At 37.1% G+C, this 25968-nt stretch overlaps 1 protein-coding gene across 8 annotated transcripts in view; it reads right to left on the bottom strand.

Annotated features, from left to right (window-relative positions):
* Positions 1 to 1204: 1204 nt before the first annotated feature.
* ADGRB3 (adhesion G protein-coupled receptor B3) overlaps positions 1205 to 25968 on the bottom strand; it is a 792372-nt gene continuing 767608 nt past the window's right edge. For 3 of the 8 annotated variants that reach the window (XM_049895042.1, XM_049895022.1, XM_049895034.1), the window contains 3 exons: positions 19915 to 19950; positions 7218 to 7322; positions 1206 to 1784 (listed from right to left, as the gene is read on the bottom strand). In XM_049895042.1, coding sequence (XP_049750999.1) covers positions 1596 to 1784; positions 7218 to 7322; positions 19915 to 19950 — 330 coding nt within the window. In that variant the 3' untranslated portion in view covers positions 1206 to 1595. Of the gene's footprint in view, positions 1785 to 7217; positions 7323 to 19914; positions 19951 to 25968 lie in introns of all 8 variants that reach the window. The other 5 variants (XM_049895074.1, XM_049895084.1, XM_049895062.1 and 2 more) reach the window with 3 other exon arrangements.

Genomic DNA, 25968 nt, shown 5'->3' with positions numbered 1-25968 from the left:
TTTTAAATCTGATTAAAAATATACTTTCTATGTCTTTACATTGAGAGCATTTTAAAGTATCTGACAGGAGTTAAGCCTCAGCTGTGTGGTTTTTAAGGGTCTAGCTTAGTGACCCACTTGAGTGTTGAAGCACCTTTGTCTCTGCCTCATGGGCGGGAGACGCTGGGCCCTGGAGTCCCTGAGGAGCAGGGGCTGGCTCACCTCAGTTTCTGGCAGACTACAGAAGGCCACGCAGCTCAAGTTGAACCACAAGCTAAATAAATATTGTAGGAACTTTGAAGGAGCCTAATATCCCTCCGACGCCAGCCCATTTCACTTCCCTCAGACTTAAAAATACAATCTCAAATCAGGGAAAGGAGATCTTCCCATGGCATTTCCCTTCATGAGGACCTAAGAAAGCGAGAGACATCACCAGCGGAGCTTTAATGCAAGAGACGACACCGGGGTCCATTTGTGCAGCCAGCTCACCTCAGTCTTCCCACTTTTCAAATCAGAGATAAATCCCCTTTTCCCTTTTGTTAGGAAATCTATATCTACGATTTCTAAAAATCCTGAATAAGTCTACTTCTTGTATGCTGTGAAAAACTAGTACAATTGGTTTCTTTTGTGAAACATGCACAAAACTTCATTACCTAAAATAAGCATTTTCCCTGTATTAATATTCTTTGTTCCTTACTGTTTTCTACTAGTTGTCTTTTTGCCACAAGATAGGAAAAAACAGAGTATTTATGTAAGAGTATGATTGCAGCAGGCTTTCGACAAGCTCCATTTACATGGTACATTGTTCCAAAGGGTGTTTCAGTAGAAGATACATCAGCACTGTACAAACCTACTATTACATCTGAGAAATCATTAGCCTCAAAGGAGTAATAACGGTATGCTATTAAAACTGGGAATACATTTTCAGTATCTGCATTAAAAAAAAAAAAAGTTCGTAAATTTCAACAAATCCAAAATAAAATGCGCTAAAAACTGATATGTAGACAAAAGTTTATTTACACCATACAACATTTTAAATATTTTATACACAGCTGCAGCAGAGAAAGCTACTCAGAGCTTTCTGGAGAAAACTGCAATAATAAAGATGTGAAATATATTATTCATATAAAAGTGAGATTATTACTTTATTGCATTTAAAGCAATGAAGAATGTAGCTCAACAAACATTCATTTAATGACAAAAACTTTGCTTTTATATTATAAAGTAAAAAGTGTAGTAATGGCCAAACAGACTGTTATAAACTTTAAAAACTGCATAAATATATACATTGTGCTTCATGGTGAAGTTTTTTGAAAACTAAACCATATGAAGCGGTTACAACATGAATCGTTGCTTGAGGTTTATCTATAAAGATTACCTTACAAATCCATTCCACGGGTACTTACAACACAGGATGGTCAGAACTGTACACCTGGTCCTCTCTCCATTAGCCTGACTAGTGAGAAGTTACCATACGAAAACACCACTGATGTTTGGCACATGAAGGCCCTGACATAGGATAGTCAAACTGTCCAGATAGAAATGTCAGGCTTCTCAAGTCTTAAGTGTCAGTGCAATAAATTGTTTTGCCTCCACCTCAATCCATTTTTATTTTGTTAAACTTCTGTTTGAAAGTCACCCTCTTGGACATCCAGAGGCAAATTCAGACACTTCTCCCACTCTGCCGGCCTCAGTTCCAAAGCATCTTTTGCCTCTGTATCTAAGACGTTGATTGTGGTATAATGTTGATATTCACTGGGGTTTTTGAAAGTGTCCCATGGATTCTTGTTTGGTGCTGGGTTTTCCTGTTGAGAAAAGAGAGGAAGAGAGTCATTTATTTGATGACTTGGATTGCTGCTCGTCGAAGTTTTCCAGGAAGAGAACATGTTTGTAAGCCTGATTCAGTTTATATGATTACAGAGATGATTTGAAATTGTGGCCAGCTGCAGGAAAAAGTCATCATTCTAGCTTTCTCTCATGGAACAAACTGATGAACACCTTCTCAAGTTATCCTAAATATTTTTTTCCAGGAACCGAAGCAAGTGACTAATATTCTGGAAGGCAACGTAGATGACATTTTGTTTTGGGTATCTTGTTAAAGATCAGTATGGCCAGAGGTTCAAAAAGGAAGGAGAGGAGTTTAAGTCATTGCTAAGATGAAATGTATAAAATTTAAATATTGTGGCAGGATCTGTGTTTGGGGTAAACAAAGTTGAGAATATTTAATGGGGCATGTTATTTATTAAGTAAAAATAGCTACCCAAACTGTTTCATAAAACAGAATTTCATAAAAACAGAATTTTAGATCCCATCTTTGCTTAATTTTTCTCAAGAAATTATCCTTTTTAGAATATTAAAATATTGTAATATTCTCTTGTTTGGTGATCTATTTTTATGCTATACATTCGTCACAATTTTCTATATATTTGGATGACACACAAATTAATACAAATTATTCTTTATTTCAAAGCCCACCGTTCTTTGAGAAAGCACCCAACAATAAAAGCAGGTCTTTGAAAATGTCCACACACCACCATTCCTTATCATCCTTATGGCACACACCCCCTTATTACCAAGAATTATGTTTTACCTAATTATGACCCCATTCATACTTGTCAGGAGCCCTGGTGGTGTAGTGGTTAAGAGCTCAGCTGCTCATCAAAAGGTCGTCAGTTCGAATCCACCAGCTGCTCCTTGGAAACACTATGGGGCAGTTCTACCCTGTCCTACAAGGTCGCTATGAGTCAGAATCCACTGGACGGCAACTGGATTTTTTCTCCCTGCTATTTTGTAGGTGTTCAGTAAATAAATATATGAATAGACCCACTAGAGGCTTCTGTAGCCTAATATTTTGCTAGAATTTAGCAGTGAACTTTCTTTATTAAAAAAAATGTTTAAAGCGTTCTATAAAATAAAGGAATGTGAATGGGATAGACTAAGCTGAGTATCATCAATGAACAAGAAGGAAATCATAACAGAAAACTTCTCAGAAAAAAAAACTAAAACAACCAGTGGGTAACCTAAAGGATGCAGAATTATGGAGATTATTGATTAAAGCTGAATTTATTGTTTTTAGAGAAAAGGCCAAATGAAAATTGTCTGCTACACACTACTACTAAATTCAATACAGAGATTCACTAAAATTAGTCATTATTCATGAAAGGAGACGGAGACCATTTAACTCTTTCTAAACAATTTTTCTACTTTTAATTTTATCCCAACAAAATACACCACATTTTAAAAAGATTTTCTTTTTGAAAAACACTGCCTTTTCATTTCTATAAGCTCTTGATTTCTATTCTTTCTGATCATTAAAATTGTTTAAAAGGCCTAAAATTCCACTATTATTATCATTTTCATGATAAAACGTTATGTTTAGTTAGACTACTATGGTTGTTGAATGTGTTCTTTCCTGCTACCATATCCCTAAACAAGACCTTCAAACGATTATAATCAACTAGCAGGTGGAACATAATACAGATGCTTGAATTATTTTCTGGGTCCCACCCAGTGTATTAAACATCATCTCAAGATGATTTTATAAAAAATAGCTACAAGTAAGCAAGAGAGGCAATCTATAAAAAATACTATAACTAAAAAAAAAAAAAATTTTTTTTTTTTACTATAACTAGAAACCAAATAATCAAAATCCTCAATACTTTAGATGTTTTCAGCACTTATTAGCTTTCATCATGAAGAAATACAAGAAAAAAAGTAGCTAATAGTAAAGACTTAATAGAAAGTTCACTTTTAGGATATATGCAGGGGATTAATTATGCTTTAATTTGAATATTCTGAAATTTTGTATCATGAGCCAGCTCTTCCTTTCTTTCTCTCTTTCCCTGCCTCTTTTCTTCCCTCTTTCCTTCCTGTCACCCTTGAATCAATATGTATTTACCAGCTGCTCTCTGCTGGACACTGTATTAGGCGCTAGGGGTAATAAGGTGATAAGTAAAATATGAAAAAGCAGTGTAGTCCTGAGCACAAGATTTAAAGCCTGAGGCATGCAGATCCAATTTCCAGTTCCCCACTTCATATGAATATTACCTTGAGCAATTTAATTTCTCTGAACTTCAACTTTAGTATCTGCAAGACAGGGATACTTTTTGTGTTATGGACCCAAGAAGTTGGTAGAATGAGCAGATCAGTACCTACCTAGCTTGTGGAGTTGCCAAAAACAACAACAACACACACACAAACACACAAAGGTGGGGAGGGGCTAGCACAGTGCCTAGAATTATAGAGTAATCATACTTATTATGTAAGGTGCTTATACTTAAAGAGCTATATAAGGTATATCTATCTATATCAATATCTATATCCATGATCCAACAAAAGTGCTATGGGAGTTCAGAGGAAGGTGGAGAGATGGTTTCCTTTTGTGGGAAGCACATAAACCTTTCCAAGAAAAGTGAAATTAGAGCTGGAATAGGAAGACAGGCTTGGGCATGAAAACATATGTGTGGTTGGAAATGGGGTGACTGAATAGGCATACTGAGAAGGAAAAACCCAGAGAGCATGGAGATGGGAAAACTCTGAGAAAAGTGATGAATTTTAGTTACAGTGAAAAAGAATAACAGAAAAAGCAGGTGGAAGGTGAATTGGGAGTCATAAGGGGTTCTGAATTTGGAATTCATTTTATAGGCAATGGGGAACCACTGAACATTTTTGGGTGCCACAGTGACCTGAATCATCAATCATCAAATGAAAGATCCACTGGTTGAGTCAAGTGCATAGAGTGGTCTTATGGTCTTACCCATCTTAGACAAGGGCTGTGTCTAAAGTAACTTCCTGGGAATCCTTAACTTGACAGAAAGTTCAACTAGTTTAACCCTAAAAGGATTCAAGGTATCTGGAGTGTTAATTTTCTTTGAAAATGGGAGTTCCCTTTGGGATATTATTTGTGTATTTTGAAGATCAAGAACCAAAGATACATGAATTAAAAAGGCCCATTTAAAGCCTTGTCAGAACACCTAAATTTGAATTCCAAAGAGTACCGTATTATTGTCAGTACTGGACCAACTGAATTTCTAAAAGATTCTATCAGTTGAATTTCTAAAAGATTCTATTAGTGAGTAATGAATTAATTCAAATAAGATTGGCTTTCTTGTTCATCTCCTTTGGCATTCAGTGATCCTCCCAGAAGAATTATGGTTTTTACCATTGCTCACAAATGTGTGTGCACTTTGTAGGGCAGAAGCTCTCAGCTCCTTAAGTGGTGAGGACATCTTGCACCCAGCAATCAGAGTGGAAAGTGGAAATGCAGGGAGTGAGGAGACAGCTGTTGGTCAGCGGATGGTGCTCACAAACTACTGAACTTCCTATATGGTTGGGAGATGAGCCTGCAGGCTCTCATGTGGAAATGTATAACACTTTCCAATGGTCCAAATGAATGATAAACTGTGGAGCAGCTCAAAGGGGCCATTGTACATGGTAGTGAGAGCAACAGAGGCTGGGGAAGGCTTCAATGGAGCCTTCAATCTCATAACATAAAATTCAGTCAGAGTTAACATAAACTCCTGAATTTCCACAGCTGGTTTTTTGTTTTGTTTTGTTTTTTGTTTTTGAGCTCAAATACAGAATAGAGGAGACGTAGCTAAAATGAAGCATGTGTAATAACATTCTAATAAATTATAAATTCAATATGAGGCAACATGTTATAGAGCTTCCAAAAATGCTAATATGGTCTTAACCTTGCATCAATAGAAATAGAATGTTCGGATGAGATGTTAGCTGAATATCAGAATTTAGAGCCACCCAAAATACGTCCAGGCTGCCTGAGCTTTTCCCATAACTCATGGGTCCAGAAGCAGGATACTAGTCCACTTGTGGATAAGTCCCTCTCTTTCTCCCTCCTTTGTTCCCTCCTCCCTCCCTCTCTTCATTCATCTTTCCTTTTATCCATTTCTCCTTCCCTTTCTTATAATTCTTCTTCCCTCACTTCTTTACTTTCTTCCTTCTTCCAACCTACCAATATTTGGGGACAAATACATTTTTATTTATTTTAAAATAGCAAGAATTTGGGTAAGCTATTTGGAAAGAGGTCTTGATTTCGTATGGTTTGAGAAGCCCATTCAAAGCAATAGAGTGTGTCTCTGAGTGTCATTAAATAGTGCCTTCGCTTGGAGTGTGATTTAAATATTGTCCTGCCTAGAAGCTGGTAAATGGACTTAAATGGTCCTTCAGTTTCCATTCGAGTCCCTGTATTCTATTATCGTACATAATTACCATCATTTGCAGTGCTGGGCAGGTGTTGTGAGTTAGTAGCCAGAAAGAAAAAAAAAAAAAAAGGGAAAAGACTGAGATTTTTTAAAAATGTCTTTATCCATTTATACAATTTTTCATTAGTGATGTGCCACAACAAATTATGTATCTGAATTAGGGATAATGAACTAACTCACATGTTCATTATTAATCAAAACTGAATAAGGAACTCTTGGTCTTTTTCCCTGTTCTCAGATATTTGGGACAATATTCAAGCATCAATGACAACTCTATCCTCCCCACTCCTAACCTCCCAAAGACTAAATATTTGTAAATCTCTTTTAGAAAAGACATGCTGCTGCAGAGATCTGGTATAATTAGTAGACTATTTTGGTTGTCAGGAAACTGAGATACGGATACAGATATTTGTGGCATTAATGATTTAATACCCAGACCATACAACAAGGGGAAACTACAATCACATTATAGCAGTCAGCCAGCTGTGTCTGTTACATAAGTCTTTAAGATTGGTAAATATATTCCCCTCCTTTTTTTTATTTTAACAAATGGAATTTCTTATTTATTTCAATGTCAGCTTTCAATATTCCAAAATGAGTAGCTAATGTGTTTAGGTCTAATCTCAATGGTGTAATTCTCATTTTATTTGCTAGCTAAAAATTGACAGCTTAATATTAAGAAGAGTAGATGGGAAAGAACCACTTCACGTATGCAGTATCTTCTATCTGCCTAGCATTGTATTGGTGATACAAATAGTGAACGATTCCTGCTGTAAAGAGGAAAAAAGACTGGCATATATGAACTATTTAGAGACCAATTAAGAATTAAAATGGGTAGTATTTCTTATAATCTTCATTTAACAACCACTGATTCAACTATTGACTGATACACACGGGATCACCATGAGTCGCAATCAACTCAGTGGCAACTGGTTTGGAGAGTAGTGCTAACACCTGGCATCTTACACATCATTTAGCATGGTGGTACTAGGCATGGATGAAGCAAAGCACACTCACCATACTGCTTGTATTTGGTATATCCCGAAATCTGTCCAAAGTTTGAAATTTCTGATTTAGTTCCTGAAACAGTTCCATATGCCTCTTCCTTGTATGCATGACCTTCTGCAAAAAAGAACAGGCTGGCTTTAATCGCTAACCTGATTTATGCATTAAAAAAAGAGATTTCATATTTTCACTTTACTAATAAGGAAAATCAAGTTAGTCAGGAACCAGGAGGTCCCAGAAGACAGCAAAAATGCAAATGAGTTACACCAAATACTTGCTTCCCGTTCAGCACTTCATGAAGAATTGGCTTTTTCTTCCACTTACAAGATTACCAAAAAAATAGTTTTCTCTTGTGAGTACCTTAAAAATGTAGCAGTCATTGCTGTGTAAGATTTTCATCACTCAAAAGTTAATGCTATATAAAAAAATGATAAAAAATTTGGACTTGCAAAGCACCTGAGCCCCTCGATGTTCATCATGGGAAATATTACTTTTTTATGTTTTATTTCTATAAATGCTAAAATCCTAGCTGGCTGTACTAAAGGGGGAGGAAAATCCCGGGCCCTGCCATTAAGGCTGACTCAAAGCACTAAAGTGTCTGAAATATATGTGGGATCTAAAACCCTGTACTTTCCATGTGAATAATGATTGAGTTTCACAGCAGGAACACCTGACCCATAGGTTTCATATGTTTGTTTACTAGATGGTACAGAATCTTAACAATTAGGGTTCAGAGCATAAGTTGTGTGGTTTATGACCTTCTAAAATCAAAGACACAGATATATTAATACTCTGCATCCCCAGTTATACCCTTCCCTCCCAGCTCCGTCCTAACGCAACAAATAGAGCCGTAAATAAAAATGATCTTAGGGTGAAGCATCAAGGGCTGACTCTTTTTCTCTTACAGAGCATTTAAAAGAACACTTATAAAGAATAGCTACATAATAAGTACCCTGGATTGACAAGGGCTATTTTAAAAGAGAAAGTCTTCCTCAGTTTTGATTTTTAAAAGTTAAAAATCAGTATTTTGGTGATTCTCCAAGATTGTGGCTTCATGCATGAGTAAGATTTTACAGTATTTTCAAGCACACACTTCATACCTCATAGTTTGCTCCTGTGGATTGCATAGGTATATTATATGCATGCTTAAAATGTGATTTGAATATTTGGTCTATTTCTTTGATTATCAAATATTTTTAAATGTATGGATGTGTTTTGAAAAAGAAATATATCTCGGGGGAATATCTGTAATACCTCATTTCCTTCTAAAAAGACCCTTGTGGAACCCACTTTACCTCCTTGAGGAAAAAAAAGTGCAAAATAGAAATGAAAATTGAACCTTTTACATATTAACAGTCTATTCTCTCCTATGCCAACTTCAGTTTCGTACGTCCAATTAATCTGCATCTAGACAATCATTTGCTTAGCTAATTTCTTCTATTTTAATTAACCTACTTTTATGTAAGAGAATCCTGCCATTTTAAGTCTTGCAATAACCAAATTATTTCCTTCTTTGCTTCTCTCAGCTCTAGGAGTTGGCTGGTGAAGAATCAGGTGGTTGAGGACTGGAATGTGGAGACATTACTCATGATAGGGACATGAAACATAGCAAGCAATTATAGAGCGATTAACTTCCCATCAGTTTTGGGGAGAGTACAGGAAACAGATTTGCAGGATTTACAGAGAAACGCCAGGCAAACATAATTTCACTGGTGATAGCTGATGGAGATTTATGAGAGGATTTGCATAAGCAACTGAATGGAGAGACGTGAGCCTGGCAAACATAATGCAGTACATCCTGTCCTTTGTGAGGCAAATATTTCCATGTAATACCAGGTCCTAAGATACTGACACAGGATTTGTGTCACAAGGAGTATTTTTTTTTTTTTTTTTAATCCTCACAACTGGACCAATAAGCAACATCATAGTAAACAGAGAAATAACTGAAGTTGTCAAGGATTTCATTTTACTTGGATCTACAATCAACAGCCATGGAAAAAGCAGTCAAGAAATCAAACGACATATTGCATTAGGCAAATCTGCTACAAAAGACCTCTTTAAAGTGTTAAAAAGCAAAGATATCACTTTGACTAAGGTGCACCTACCCAAGCCATGGTATTTTCAATCACCTCATATGTGTGTGAAAGCTGAACAATGAATAAGACAGATCGAAGAAGAATTGATGTCTTTGAATTATGGTGTTTGGAGAAGAATATTGCATATACCATGGGCTGCCAGAAGAACAAACAAATCTGTCTCAGAAGAAGTGCAGCCAAAGTGCTCCTTCCAAAGGAGGAAGGCAAGACTTCCTTTCACATACTTTGGTATTTTGGACGTTTTATCGGTAGGAATCATTCCCTGGAGAAGGACATTCTGCTTGGTAAAGCAGAGGGTCAGAGAGAAAGGAGAAGACCCTCAATGTGATGGACTGACACAGTGGCTTCAACAATAGGCTTAAACATAACAATGATTGTGAGGGCTGGGCAGTGTTTCTTTGCGTTGTACGTAGTGTCGCTATGCGTCAGAACCAGCTCGACAGCACCTAACAACAACATAGTAGTTAGCTATACTAGTTAGAATACTGACTGGCTCTAAGTTATAGCATTTTTCATAGTAATGAATCTTACTACACAGAGTAATTTTGTTCTGGGGTGAAGTTGGAGTGATGTCATACTCCTGACATACATCTAGAAATATTTCATTCATTCTTTCATTTACTACCTACATGTGAGCATTATACATTCAGATGCTGGAATGACAATGGTCCCCAAAATCTGATAGAGTTCCTGTCCTGTTGCAGCTTGAGGTCTAATGGAGGACATAGACATTAGTCACATAATAACACCAATAAATGAAAAATTATAACTGTGATTAAAAATAAACAGAAGCAAATGGTGCTGACAAGAGAGTAAGTGGTTGGGGGATTTGCTAAATTTAAGTAAGACAGATCTGAAACCTTTACATTTTCATATTTAAATTGAAAATTCTCCAATCAGATATTGCCATGATCTTGTCTCTTCTCTTTCTTCCCTTTTCTAGAATTTGAAGGATTTCTAGATCAAGCCTATGATTGAATCACCTCTTCTCAATGAGATCTTTCCTTTTCAAAGACAAGGAACTCATTCTCTTCTAAGATAGTTAATACTATTGGCACAGCTCCCTTGTTTTGAGGTGGATATCTGACGATTTTGTCTGTGCAAGCTGCCATTTACCGTTCATCTCATGAAAGGATCCGATTTTGTTTTGGGAAGCTATAGTTTCCCATGTTGTTGGAACTGTGAGTGAGATCCCTGCTGGCCCCAAAGGTGAATTATTTCCTATCTTTTCCAACAAAGTTCTCTTTTGTTTGTTAGTCAAAGTCACTTCATATTTCTTGCAACCACATACTTCTACGAGATAAAGCATGTTCAATAAAGTAAACCGAGTGTCAAACATGCCCCATGAAAATGACACTACATTAACTGATTGGCATTTTTATAATCATATTCTGATTAAATGGACAGAACGTGATTCTGAACTGAGTGAAATTTATTTCGAGAAGTTGGATTGCTAAGACACACTCAAAGGACACATAACCAAAAAGCATTTTGCAATGTTCTGCAGAGGTTCATGACAATTATTCTGAATAATAAATATCAAGAACCTGAAATGAATATAGAAGCAAATGAGAAAATTAGAAACTGAAATCCAAGACACTTCCTACCTAGAAACATTAATTGCAAATACATTCTCATGCCAGCTAATCATTCTCATTTGAAGTTGCCATCTTGGCATAGCCAGAAATCACCATAGCAATGATGACCTGGTGGTTCTGGCAGAAATGCCACATTAGAATTGCCAATAGACAGCTCACGTATCTGTTGTGGGCTCAGTTTGATTTTTCCACATATGATTCCTTGTTCATAAACTCAAATGCTTCTTCTATAGTGGAGGTAGGTGGGGGAGAGTCCATCACAGTGCACATTGGAAATTTTCTACCCCAGCAATGTTCACGGATAAAAACTGCAGTTTTAGTTTTCACAAATAGTAAGGGTTTCCCCTTGTTTATTGTGTTGATAATTTTTTAGGCAGCACTCATGACTTTTATGGTCTTAATCACCTAATTAGAAGTTTTCATGCTTATAAACCTTATTGGTCCATTTCAATTGCTATTTTTGACTCTTTATTGATACTAAGGTTTATGTTTACCTTTTTCTTTCCTTTGTGACTTAAACATCCTGTTCTCTGAAAAAAAATGACACCTGTGAAAAATTTAAGTTAGAATTCACTTTTCTAAAACCTTGTAAAAATGATAAAAATTTAAGTTATGTAGATTTTCTATTTAAATAAATAAAGGTATATTCTGATTGGCAGTATCTATAAAATTCAAATTTCTTTAGTTATAATGTCTGTCAAATATTATAGATATTTTTGCAATAAAGATAAATGCTTGGTAATGTTCCCTTCTATTTAGATTAATATCACCTGACATTATTTTGAAGTTGTGTATGAACCCCTATCCCAAGAGGACCATCAACATAATTGAACAGAAATATGCTCTCTTGAGTGGTTTATTTCATAGGACTCCTACCTTCACTTTATAGTTTTGTAACTTAAGGGAGACAGTCAGTCTTTGCAACGCTTTAGTGTTGATATTACAGAAAAAAAATGTTAAGTTGTGAAGTGCTTTCATGATATTTCAGGTTACTGAGGGAAATGAGGATATAAAGTAACCTGTGTGTCTTGAGTACCTACTATATCCCAGATACTCTCCCAGACCCCTTAAATACTTGGAACATGTCAAATCTAACAGGTCTGTATCAAGACAAATTTAGAATTAGGTTTCAGTTCCAACAACAACTGTGTGGTCTGAGGCAGGAAATCCAATCTTCCATTAGCCCCAGTTTCAATAATCAGTTTGCCATGCAGTGTTGTTTTGAAGATTTAAAAAGGGATATCAAGCACTTATCACTGGACCACGGAGATAAGAGCCACTTAAGAAATGGTAGCCATTATTAGCTTTCTTAATCCTCACAATAACCCTGGGAGGCAGGAACCATTATCTCTACTGATTAGGAAACTGAAGCTCAAGGAGGTTAAGTCAGACTCCCAAACTCACACAGGTGGTGGTAGAGAGCTGGAATTCTTTCTGAATACAAAGCCAATTCTCTTTCTATGCTGCTATCTTAGCTGTATCCCATAAATCATGTGATAGTACTGGTTTCCCAAATTCCTGGAGCATCCTCCTTTAGACTATTCAAGTTTGTGATTATGCTCTGCTCAGGGGCAAAAGGAGATAAAACAATCCAGGATGGGTTATGTGTCTTTGGTAGTGAGCCCATAAACTGTGGATATTGATCACCCTGCAGCTATTCCACAAGGATGAAATTATCTTTTTATGGGCTAATACCTGCATCTTGTCTCTACCTCCTGGGCAGTGACTTGTTTGTCTTTGTATCCCAGGCACTGAGCACAGTCTTTAGCATTCAGGAAGTGCTTGACAAATGTTTACTGAATAAATTAAATGAATGAAATGGCATAGTTTATAGGCCAAGGAAGGTGACTACAGCACGGAAGGCCATGATAAATGTTGCCTTCCCTCCTTAGACATCGGAAGCCTTCCCATTGGAAGGAAGGCTCATTTTAATGGCCCCAGACTGGTGTGCTTTATAATTTTTCCATCTCTTTAGAGTCCTGCCTCTGCCTTCTGATCTTATTTTTATCTTATTTTCCCAGCAACTGGCTTATAAAGAGCCTGTAAGTGGGCTTCCAATAAACTGGAGATTTTCACTTCTAAATTCAGGAATGTGAACCACAGGGTTGGAGTTTCTTTAAGCCTGAATTTTAAATAAGAGATGCGTTACCATACATAAGAACTTTAAGAAACAGAGAAAAATTGTTAGATAAAGTTGGGGAATCTGACTATAAACTTTAGACTACTGGGACTGGAGCTCATATGCTGATGAGGAAGTAGAAACCGCTCTGCCTGAATTGCCTTTTCCAGCACCTACACTGGCCTTGTCCACATCCACAGGGATAAACCTGTGGCCATTTCTCTTCTTCACTGTTTGCATGTAAGGGTCTCTTTCCAGAGTGGACTGTTGGACAGTAGTCTGCAATGAACATTAAAACTCGTATTAGGGAGCAATACACATTGCAGGAATTAACCTTAATTCCTAAAGCTGTATTGTAGGAGGAGATTGACTTATGTACCTGTTCTTGGCCACAGTCCCAATGTGTCCATAAGATAGAATCTGTAGCCCATGGACATTGCCTGGCATAACAGAGCCTATTTATGTTTCAAATATATTTTTATTTGAATAAATATATACTTTGGGCTTGAAAGAAACTAGACTAGGAATCTGAGAAAACTACACGAGGTATATATTTTTATTACGTCATCTTACTCAAGAGTAAACTTGGCTTCAAATACATATTTTTCCAACAGTTTAAATCTGGTAATATAGAAAAAGACACAGCCTGAACCTTTTTAGGGAATAGTCATAAATATGGATCTCTTCCAGTTGGTTGGCCAGGTAGCTGTCTTTCAAATTTTTTGGCATAGACAAGTGAGCACTTCCAACGCTGCATCCGTTTGTTGAAACATCTCCATTGGTATTCCGTCAATTCCTCAGTGCAGCTTAGACTTCTTCCTTCAGTACCACTGGTTCCTGATTACGTGTTACCTCCTGAAATGGTTGAATGTTGACCAGTTCTTCTTGGTATAGTGACTCTGCGTATTGCTTCTATCTTATTTTGATGCTTTCTGCATCATTCAATATTTTTCCTGTAGAATCCTTCAATATAGCAATTCAAGGCTTGAATTTTTTCTTCAGTTCTTTCAGCTTAAGAAATGTGGAGCGTGTTCTTCCTTTTTGGTTTTCTAGCTCCAGGTCTTTTCACATGTCATTATAATACTTTGTCTTCTCAGCCGCCCCTTGAAATCTTTTCTTCAGCTCTTTTACTTCATCGTTTCTTCCTTTTGCTTTAGCTAATCAATCCACAATCAACACCCATGGAAGCAGCAATCAAGAAATAAAAAGACGCATTGCACTGGGCAAATCTGTTGCAAAAGATGTTTTTAAAGTGTTGAAGAGCAAAGATGTCACCTTGAAGACTAAGGTACACCTGACCCAAGCCATGGTGTTTTCAACCATCTCATATGCATGTGAAAGCTGAACAGTGAATGAGGAAGACTGAAGAAGAATTGACACCTTTGAATTGTGGTACTGGCAAAAAATATTGAATATACCATGGATTGCGAGAAGAATGAACAAACCTGTCTCGGAAGAAGTACAACCTGAATGCTCCTTAGAAGCAAGGATGGTGAGACTTTTTCTCACAGACTTTGGACATGTTATCGGAGGAATCAGTCTCTGGAGAAGGACTTCTGCTTAGTAAAGTAGAGGGTCAATAAAAAAGTGGAAAACCCTCAATGAGATGGACTGACAGAGTGGCTGCAACGATGGGCTCAAGCATAACCTCGATTGTGAGGATGCTGCAGAACTGGACAGTGTTTCGTTCTGTCGTATACAGGGTCCCTATGAGCCGGAACTGACTCAATGGCACCTAACAACAACAAGATAGCCTGGACTGAGCCGTTTAAGCTTTTCCTCCACAAGCACCCTGATTTCCCAAAGGAGAGTGCTTAGCAGTAAGGGGTCTACTAGAGCAAAACATTTTTTTGAAATCTTATGCTTTATATTTAGAAATTAATATATATTTTATTGTCTGTCATAGTATAACTGTTCGCAGTAATATAAAATTAATATAAAATAATATTTTATTTTATTTGACTATGTTCCCCAAAATCTTCCAATAAAAATCCAAGCCACCAAGAAAATAGCCCATAATTATCCTGTGACTGCCTTCTTGTGCCCTCTGCCCACCATCACCTCCCCTAATCCGAGAGGCATGGGTTTAGTGGATGTGTGGGGTCATCAGGAACTTTAAAGAAATGTTCTAAAATGTTGTTAAGAGGTTACATGGTTCCCATAGAAGAACATGATAAGGTTTATCCCCACGTTTTTGGAAGAGATACCTCTCTACTCGTACTTATTTTAACATGTAATGAATGATATTATCTATTACGGTTTCAGCATGGTTGTGTGTGGTTGCTTTCCTCAGAGCTCCTTGAGCTTTCTTTCTCGTTACTTACCAAGATGGATTATTTAAATACTTTCCTAAAGTTTCTGATTTACCATCATATTACCCGTTGCCATCGAGTCGATTCCGACTCATAGTGACCCTATAGGAGAAAGGAGAACTACCTTACAGGGTTTTTGAGGCTGTAATCTTTACAGAAGCAGACTGCCACATCTTTCTTCCACAGAGCAGCTGGTAGGTCCAAACTTCCGACCTTTCTGGTTAGCAGCCAAGCGCTTAACTACCGCATCGACATCATATTAGGCACCTTGATCCCAAAGTATTAAAATATAACTCACCCTAAACAGATGTCTCCTTGATTTCCCTTGTTCTTTTTAATGGTACTAGTAGAAATCTGGAAACCCTGTTTGGCATAGTGGTTAACAGCTAAGGGTGCTAACCAAAAAAGTCAGCAGTCTGAATCCACCAGGTGCTCCTTGAAAACTCTATAGGGCAGTTCTACTCTGTCCTAAAGGGTCACTATAAGTTGTAATCTACTCCATGGCAACGGGTTTGGTTTTTTGTTTTAGTTTTAGTAGAAATCTAGATTGAGAATTATAGACACATCTTTTTCTGCTCCCTGCCCCTTTCACCCCTATAATCTGGTAAGGACCAAATCCCATACATCCTGCCTCTGCATCTCTTTCTTTTCCTGCCACCTTCAGAAAGTGGACACTCATTACTTCTTTCCTAGATTTGCCACTTCCTAATTGGTATTTGGAAACCCTGGTGGGGTAGTGGTTAAAGAGCTAAGGCTGCGAACCAAAAGACTGGCAGTTTGAATCCAGCAGGTGCTCCTTGGAAACCCTATGGGGCAGTTCTACCCTGTCCTATAGGGTCGCTATGAGTTGGAATTGACTCGACGGCAACAGGTTTGGTTTTTTGGTTTTTAATTGGTATTTAGGAGCACTGGTGGTGAAGCAGTTAAGAGATTGGCCACTAACCATAAGGTCAGCAGTTCAAATCCATCAGCCACTTCTTGGAAATCCCATGGAGCAGATGTATTCTGTCCTATAGGGTCACTCTATAGTCACTACGAGTCAGAATTGACTGGACGGCAACCGGTTTGGTTTTTAATTGGTATTTCAACTTCTCTTTTCACCCTGTTAGAACCCATCATTTCCAGTCATACCAGATTCATTTTTTTTTAAAGCTCAGATCAGAGTACATAATTCCTCACTAAAAAACAGAAGAAAACAAAAAAGTCTTAGCAGCTGTTAGTAGCAAACTAGGCAACAACTCCTCCCTCTGGAGGTCTATCTCTTCTCTAGCTGTTCTTTTTTTCCATACACCCTATATTTCAGTGAATTTTGACTTGCTTCTTGTTAATGTGCTTGGCTGCTAACCGAAGGGTTGGCAGTTTGAGTCCACCCAGAGGCACATTGGAAGAAAGATCTGACGATCTATTTTTGAAAAATCAGTCACTGAAAACCTTATAGAGCACATGGGGTCACCATGAGTCAAAATCAACTCGATGGCAACTGGTGTGTGGTGTCTTGTTTCTTGAGCATGTCATCCATTAGCCAACCTCCAACGCCTTTCCCTCCTCCTGGAATTTCTACCTGCCATTTCCACCTCCTTGAGTTATATTTGACATGGATATCTCTGAAGTCCATCATGGTTATCTTTGAAGTGCCACCTCTAGAATTGTCCATTTTTATACTAGGATATAGTATAGTATTCAACAGCTTTGTTAAAACTGTTGTTGTTAGTTGCCGTCAAGTTGATTCCGATTCATGGCAACCCCATGTGTACAGAGTAGAACTGCTCCATAGGGTTTTCAACGCTGTGACCTTTCAGAAGCAGATCACCAGGCCTATCTTTCATGGTGCCTCTGGGTGGGTTCGAACATCTACCTTTTTGGCTAGTAGTCAAGTGCTTAACCATTTTTACAACCCAGCTGCCTTTATTAAAGTAAACTGGATTATATGTAATTCAATGTATTTTATCATTCAGTAGAAACTTAATGAGTGCTTACTATGTATATTCTGTTTGGCACTGGAAATACAAATTGAATAAAGAGTTTGGTCAAGAATATTAAATATCACTACAGTATTTTTTAAAAATTTTCCAGAAAGCAAAAATTGGTGTTTCATCATTTTATGACTAGCCAACTGTTTATTTGCTCCAAGAATGCAGTGCTGTCCTGAGATTGGCTACATGAAATAGGCTTTTCCCTAGGTGTAACATTAGCTAATCACAAAGTTTTTATGGATCTATGAATTGACTGAAAGTTACTATCATGTATAGACTCTGGAGACTGTCCAATACCTACAGCCTGAAGGGAAGAACTCCTCTTTTCAGGAGTCCAGGAGGCAAAGGTTGTCATTGGCAAAATGCCTAAGTTGGCCATTATGTATTAAAATGTGTGAGTGTATGTGTGTGTGTGAGGGGGGTCAAATTTGCTATATAAACAGGCTTAATCAATCCAGCATGAATTAAAAGGGAGACAGCAGACTCTTCCTCATGGACTATCCACAAAGCACTAATGTTGTTGTTAGGTGCCACTGAGTCGGTTCCGACTCACAGCAACCCTGTGTACAACAGAATGAAACACTGCCCTGTCCTGTGCCATGCTCACAATTTTTGTAATGCTGGAGCCTGTAGTTGCAGCCACTGTGTCAATCCACCTCATTGAGGGCGTTCCTCTTTATCCCTGACCTTCTACTTTACCACACATGATGTCCTTCTCCAAAAGTACTAATAGATTGTATTAAAATTCATCAGTGTTAAAATCTGGCAATAATTTTTCTGGACACAAGCTATGAAATAGCTGCCACATAACTGCAATTGTACATGAGACTAAGAGAAGTAGCACCAAACTGTTTATGCAGAAAAACGTAATACCTCAAAGTCCTCCCCTCCATCCCCAGACTTTGACATCTTTAGCGATCACACAATAACTATGGTAATTAAAAAAAAATTATGGTAATTAAAGAGCTAGAGAAAATGTCCAGGGTTCTTGTGTTGCAACTTCCTCTCATCACCAGAAAATGTTTTGAAAATACCATGGCTGTATGTGCAAAATGTGAAGCACAGGAAGAAGTATCAGCTTAAGGAGTCTTGCCACCAGTTGCCATAGAGAACATATGAAAGAAAAAAAAAGTTTTTCTAATGCTTTAAATGATGCAGTGTGATTAGAATGCTTTACAGAGCTTATGATTACATAACTTTGGTTGGTTGCACAGAGGCTTAATTTTAGATCCAGATTTTTACCATCTTTTGCCCCTGATGCTTAGTGGGTTAATTCCTACCTCCTTTCCTTTGAGCATAATAATTCACTACTTTTAAAACAACTAAAATACACATTATAGTCTTCTATTTTTGTACCTGAAGAATTAATAGGAAAGATAATAAAATACCTGCCACCTATGAGGCACTAAATAATCTGAAAGGAAAGATGTCTGGATACTTTCTATTTGAATGCACAGTTTTATATTTTTATGCTAAAACGTTAGTAAATAATAAAATATCCCATGCCAGGTTGCTACAATCTAGCTGCATCAGTATTAAAATTTGCTAGGTTCTTTATCATTATTTTGCATCTTGGAACCTGAAATATTACTGAATAAGGCCAATTTTTGCAGAACCCTGTTCAAGACAAAACCACAGGTTGTCCACCATTGAAATAAATAAAAACAAATAAGTCTCATTTTTGATACATTATGTCCATTGCTGAGTTACAGCATTCATTTATATAAATGAAATGATTGAATTATGAGTTTCCGTGCTCTGGAAGGCTCCTAAAATTTCAGGAGCTAAGTATCAGCTAAGCAGTGCAAAGGTACAAATAGGAGATGCTGGAGAAATTTATTATGTATTATATCCAATTATGTCAGCAGGCTATGAATCATATCCAATTACCAAGATGCATAACTGCATTTTATGTGGCACTCAAACATCATTAATTTTGTGCTTAGCATAAGCTGCTCAAATGGTATGATTTCAGTCATTTCCAGCATCCACATTACAGCATCAATATAAATTTGATGTAAATTGGAAAATGAAAATCTTCATCTTGTTTATATCTTTGAAAAGGCATTTACTAAACACAGGAGCACATTGAACCAATGCTAGGTACTGGAAAAATGAATCTAAAGGTACCACAGAGAACCTAAATAATAGGAGTTGGGAAGCAAGGGAACTAAAATACCAGAGAAAGCCTAGTTAACCAGCCAAAGCTTCCTCACAAACTCTCTGTAGGTAGACACTACCTTTAGTAGGTGTCACTGATGACAAACGGGGATAATTGTTTTAAATGTGAAAAATCAGGAAACTGATATTCCCACTTTTCCATGAACTGAATCAACCAAGCTCAACCCCCACCATAAATTGTTCGTTCATCTTAGCATTTGTAAAATAGATTCCTTACTTGTCCAGGAAATCTCAGTTTAACAAACCACGAGAACTTTAAAAATCTTGTCTACAGCTAATTACGTAGTAAGAATTTAATCAAAAAGAGTTTGACTTATTTAATGAAAAAAATAGTACCCCTATATAGCTGCACAGAGAAATATGTTTAAGTAATTTATGTTAATTTTGAATTCAAATAATAAAAATTATGAATTAATTCATAGAAACTTACCTCAAAGTCAAGGTCTGAATATCGTGATTTTCTTCTCTGTTAGATATATTTTATAAAAAGAAGAAGAAAAATCAATAAAGGTATGTTTAGTCATTCAAACATTTTCATTATTTTCAATAAAGATAACCCTGCTTCTTTGTATCATGCATATTCCTTCACATGGGAGAAGGTGGACATTTTTATGATTTCAAAATATTCCATTCACATTATTTCATTTTCATTTAGGGCTTCCTTTGAAGCTGAAGCCCATAAAAAATACAGTGTATTTCTCATCTTGACCTTTTAACACTAATTTTCCAGAAATAGGGATTGATTTCCATGAAAATTCACACAAAATTTCAATCTTGAAGGAGACATAAGATATAGTACAGCAAAACTACTTAATAGAAAGAGAAGATTAAAAGACAGAAAAGCACTAACGCATGGTTAAACTTCCGCAGCTAGAATTAAAGTTGTCATAACTTTAGGAAAATAACGCAGTCTCCTCCACACTTCCCACCAACCAACCAAATTCAGACTAGCCCTAAGCGTCCCAAAGTTCTATACCCTTCTCATTTGTAAATTTCTTGGCATTTGATAGCTTTCCATACATGAAAGTCCTTCTAATTGTTAGTCACTGCCAACTAAAGTATTTATCTTAATTCAGTCAAACAAAGAACAAATATTCCACACTCCAGCAAAGCATAGATGTAGATGTAAATATCTCTCAATGTTCCTTTATGGCTCCAACTCCGTTAAACAGTTCCCAAATCTAGTTATAAACAAGCATTAATAAAATAATTAGGAAGCAGGCCTAATAAGATCAGCAAAGAGACTAAATGAAATTAATGTAATCTCATGTGATGATATGGTTTCCCTGACATTAGTGTAGGCAAGTGGTTCTTAGACTCTGTTTTACAATGTTTTTTTTTTTGAATTCTTAGAACAGATGGGAGGAAGGGCCATGTCTGGTAAACGCGGAAAGAGAGCTCCATATTTTTAGAGAACAAAGTAAATTTCCAATATAGATTTTTTTTTTTTTAATTTGGCATTTGTGGGGTTTTTTTTCCTTTTTTTTTTTTTTTTGGTGAAAGAGTGTGGACGAAGTTTAGGGATATTCAATAAATATTAAACACAAGTAATATTAAGACAGTTGGAAAAGAATATGCAAAGCTTTGGACAAACATCTTCTGTTTCAGTTTTTCCTCTTCTCCCATTCCCAAACTTACGATATTATCTTCAATGACCTAACAGGGAATCCTACCTGTAATAGGTGGGATGCCTTTTTATAACTGCTGACCATTAGGAAAGACAGAAAAGCACTAACGCATGGTTAAACTTCCGCAGCTAGAATTAAAGTTGTCATTACAAAACCAGAACCTCCCTGTGATTAACTGACTCCCCAAAGCATGCTTCAGTGGACAGAAAGTGATATATCAAAAGAAAGGTTGTATTTTTTCTTTTTTTTTAAGTAAAATTCTGAAATAATTTCATTTTGATGGAGCTGTTTAAGACCGAGAATCCAGCCTTCATATACAATCAAGGAAAGAGCTGAAAGGGAGACTACTTTATTAAATGGAAGCCCAGCACATTAATCTGGCCTTGCTCCTTGTCTCCATTGCCCTGGTGTAGCCCTGGAGACATCCCAGAAGGAGAGGTGTACGGGAAGGCATTATAATAACCGGGCCCCTTTTTCCATCTCTCTGCCATTATTGTTATCTAGCTGTGCTGTGTAAAAATCAGGCTCCAACCACCGCACCACACTTTGCTACAATATGCTAGACTAAATGTCAGTGTTTCCATTCTGCTCTTGGATGCCTCGCCTTCCTGGCACTGTGACTCAGCAGGACATTTCTGTAAGTATACAATAAGCAAAATTCTTTCTTAATACAGCAAAATTCAAACACAGAGACATTTGTTTTTAAGCAATTATTATAGAGCATTAATCATGAGCTTTGAGTTCCATTTGAAAAGTAAATAGCAAAATCTTATGAAAAAGAGTAAGAAAGAGGCCCTCTGCTCAGGCACTAAAGGGTTGGTTCTCTGTTGCCAAAGGTCATAACAGCCATATGTTGCCCTGTTCACTTCTGAATTCAGTGTTGTGTTGCCTAAGAACTGGAAATACTGACAGGTAAGTGTCACTAAAAGCTGTGTATTTTTGGAGTAAGAGCAAAAGATGGGAAGCCAGAAGAACATAGTGGTAGATTTTGCTTCTGAGAGCAGATGTCACTTGTATGGATGTGAAATATGGGAAAGAAAATAGATACATTCCTAAAGACGGATCACTCTCTCTTCTATTTAATTCTATTAAAATTCTAATGTCAAAGTGTAGCAGAAATGGCAGCCTTGTAGGATTAGGCTAAAGAATGAACAAATGAAGGACACAGATTTGAATCAAAAGAGTCCAAAGATGGGGGGCTGGGAAATAAAAGAGGGGAGACTAAAAAAAACTGGAGAGTGAAAGAAAAATGTGGCAGATTTTCAGAGCCCAAGGGAGGTAAAAACATGTGTACTGTTAATCAGGTCCCCACAATCCCGATTAAGTGTGCCCATTTTTTTATAGTTTTCAAAGTGCTTTCACATTTGAGCATGCTAGCCATTGTATGGGATGGTCAGGAAAAGTATTTTATTATCCCCAGTTTGTGAAAGAGGAAAAGTGAGGGCCAGTAGAGTTAAAATAATGGTCACTTCACCAGCAAATCAACTGAGATTCAACACAGGTCTTCTGACTCCAAACCCAGTATTTTCTCCACTGTATCTCGCTATTGGCTCAGTGGTACAAGTGGTAATATTTTACAGCTAAGATGCCTGTGGCATAGTGGTTAAGAGCTACGGCTGCTAACCAAAAGGTAAGCAGTTCAAATCCACCAGGTGCTCCTTGGGAACCCTATGGGGCAGTTCTACTCTGTCCTTTAGGGTTGCTATGTTGCTATGAGTCGGAATTGACTCGACAGCAATGGGTTTGGCTTTTTGGTTGGTTAACATGCCTGTGATATTTTGCTGATTTTTACTAGAATGCAACAAGAATAACATTAAATGACCCAGTCAGTCAAGGCTGACAGCAGTGGGACTTAGATGATTTTTAAGCATAAGGCAGGTTCAAACAGATAAGCTTGTTAGTTGTATTTTGAAAGGCAGAAAGTATTGATATCTCTCATTTGAGAGATAAGTCTGATGACAATGTACAATTATTTGTATTGAGTAAATAACTTAAACATTGTAATATGGAATACTTTCTGAGCAATAATACACTACTATCAAAGAGCTCCGGACTTCACCTCCATGCAGGGCTGCCAGTTCGAACCTCTGCTGAGAATTTGCATTTCCACCCCAGATTACTGAATCAGAATCTACATTTTATCAAGATCATCAAGTGATTCTTATGTATAATAAATTTTGAAAACCATTGCTCAACTAGTGGTTCTCAGAATTGGTCCCTAAACAGCAGCATTAGCATTGCCTGGGAACTTCTTAGAAATGCAAGTTCTCAGCAGCGGTTGCCAACCAGAATGAGCAGGTTCAAAGCCTTGCCTCCATGTGTGACTCTCCCATTGCAAAATCTAGTCTACTTAAAGAAATATCTGTCATTGAGGAATTTGGTAGTGTGAGTGATGAACCAGAATGTTCGATTCCATTTAGTTTTTGTATGTTTTCACTCTTGGTCCACATACAGTATCCTGGAGAGTCTTTCAAAGCCATCAAAGCCAGTTGAAACCATGATGGACTTACATGTTTATTCAAATGTCCTTCTGAGCTCTCTCAAGTGCTATTTTAGGGTATAACATTCATTAGAAATAATGGTTATATGTTTAAAAATGAGGATCAACTATGAAAAATGATCAAGTCGTAACAACTTTTCTAACAAGTTGACAGCTACGGAAATACTATCTGAAAATTTAAAGTAAGTCAGGGTGATGTTGAAATATTTTGTGAAGATATAAATCACTCTGTGTATATTTCTACTTATCTAAATAACTTGATACTAATAATCAAGTTTGGTCAAAGTAGGAGATGTTTCTTTCAATGCTGTTTCCTCTTCCTAATTTTCTATTTAGAACTCACTCCAACATGTATTCTGTCCTCAACACCCTATTAAAATTATTTTTTTTCAAGGTCTCTGGTGATCATCATCCAGTTAAATTCCAAGGTCAGTTTCCTGTCCTCATTTTATTGGCCTCTCAGAAGTTTTTTTGAAAGTTAATCACTTCTCTGTTAACACTCATTATTTCTTAGCTTTTTTTCTTTTTTCCTTAAGTCTCACTTCCCTGGCTTTCTTTTCATTTTGCTGTGATTCCTTTTCAAGTCTTCGCTGGCTCTTTCTCATCTCCCTAACTTCTAAATGTTGAGTGCCTGAGTTTTCTTCTTTCTCGAGATCTCTCCTCGACATAACTAATTCCTGTGGTTTTAAATACCATCTTTATGTTCCAATCATCCTTTTCTTCCTCATATCTTTCCCATCACAGAAAATTCTGGATATCTAGTTGGTCAAGCCAGAGACTTAGAAGTCACCCTTCGTATCTCCCTCTCCCTCCCTGCACATCAAATCCACCAGCAAGTGCTCTGTTCCCTCCAAAATACATCTTGATCCTTCCACTCTTCTCCATCTCCGCTTTTACGTCTATGATCAAAGAGACTCTCATCTCTTATCTGGATTACTTCAGGAGCCTCCCAATGGTTCTTCTGTCCTACCCTCTCTCCCACTACCACTGGTCCCTAATCTTTTCTCTTTCAAACCACGTAGGGATGGATGGATGGATGGATGGATGGATGGATGGATGGATGGATGATTGTAGCAATCTTTTACTTAAAAGCCTTCTTTTGCTTCCATTTCTACAAGTCCTGTGTAATCTGCCCTCTTATTCTTATTCCAAATTCATTTTAAGGAGTTCTCCTTAAAATGGTCTTATGAGCAGATGCCAAGCTCTTTCCTCAAGGTCTCAGGGCCACTGCACTTGCAGGGCCTCTGCACTTCTAGTTTCCTTTGTGTGGAACATTCTCTCACCCCCAGCTCCTCTCTGGTCATGTTCCTTCTCAACTTTTAGTTCTTAGTCTATACATCACTTCAAAAGACTTCCCAGACCACCTTACCTAAAGAAGTCCCTGCCTCACCTCCCATGCTTATTAACCATCACAGCACATTGTTTTAAATTGTTAATCATCTATCCCTCCCATAGTCTATTCTCAGAGGGGCAGATTCCAGGCTTGTCTTGCTTACTTTTGTATTGCTGGCATCTAGCAGAAGGCCTGGCATAATAGCAGACATACACAAAATCACTGATGAATGATTGAATTAGTTGCAGTATGGCAGTCAAAACAAATCCAAAAGAATTTGTTGGTGGTGGTTTTTTGTTTGTTTTTACAGATCACTGTGAGAACTTGAATAATCAGGTGGATGAGATACACAAAGAAAACCATTCTGAGTGGATCAATTGGCAGCCAAGAAGTTCAAAACAATTTACAAGAATGCAGGCTTATCACTAATAGAAGGCAGAAATTCTTTACAATGATTTAAGAGTAAGAAAATGCACAATGGTATAGGCTACTCAGAGAAAGACTTATTAGCAAGTGTGTGCATATCGACTTCTCTTCATATCTATGTCTTGTAGAATAATGAATAATTTCTCAAAGGGAATACTTCATTGTTTTTGTCACTGCAAATTAAGCAGCGCAAGGCGCTAGAAGATTCACAGCAAGGAAGTAAATTCTACTGACTAATGAATGGCAATATATCTGCCATTAAAAGTTTTTATTACAGGGTGAGCAAAAAGCCTACCAAGAAGAAAAAGCTTTGATACTAAATCCATCCAAAATATCTGTGGAAATGAAAGCTGAGATAAATCAAGTTTTTAAAATGACTTTCCTTTGAGCTAATTTTGTTTGTACGCCTGCATAAAAGACAGAATTCCCTAACCTAGGAGCAAAAACAAAACAGTAAAGAAGGGCAAGCCTTCATTTCATGAGAACTACATGAGAAAAAACGTAAAAAAGAAAAGGTTGTTTTTGTACAATGGTCAGTCCATAGAATGCTTTCTGTCAGTGACAAAGTTTTCCAGTTCCCAAGTAAGGCCATAACAT

The sequence above is a fragment of the Elephas maximus genome, chromosome 1 (genome assembly GCF_024166365.1).
Source record: "Elephas maximus indicus isolate mEleMax1 chromosome 1, mEleMax1 primary haplotype, whole genome shotgun sequence".
Taxonomy (NCBI): domain Eukaryota; kingdom Metazoa; phylum Chordata; class Mammalia; order Proboscidea; family Elephantidae; genus Elephas; species Elephas maximus.
Note: the sequence above shows the minus strand (reverse complement) of the source record. Positions and strands in the feature narration are given on the sequence as shown.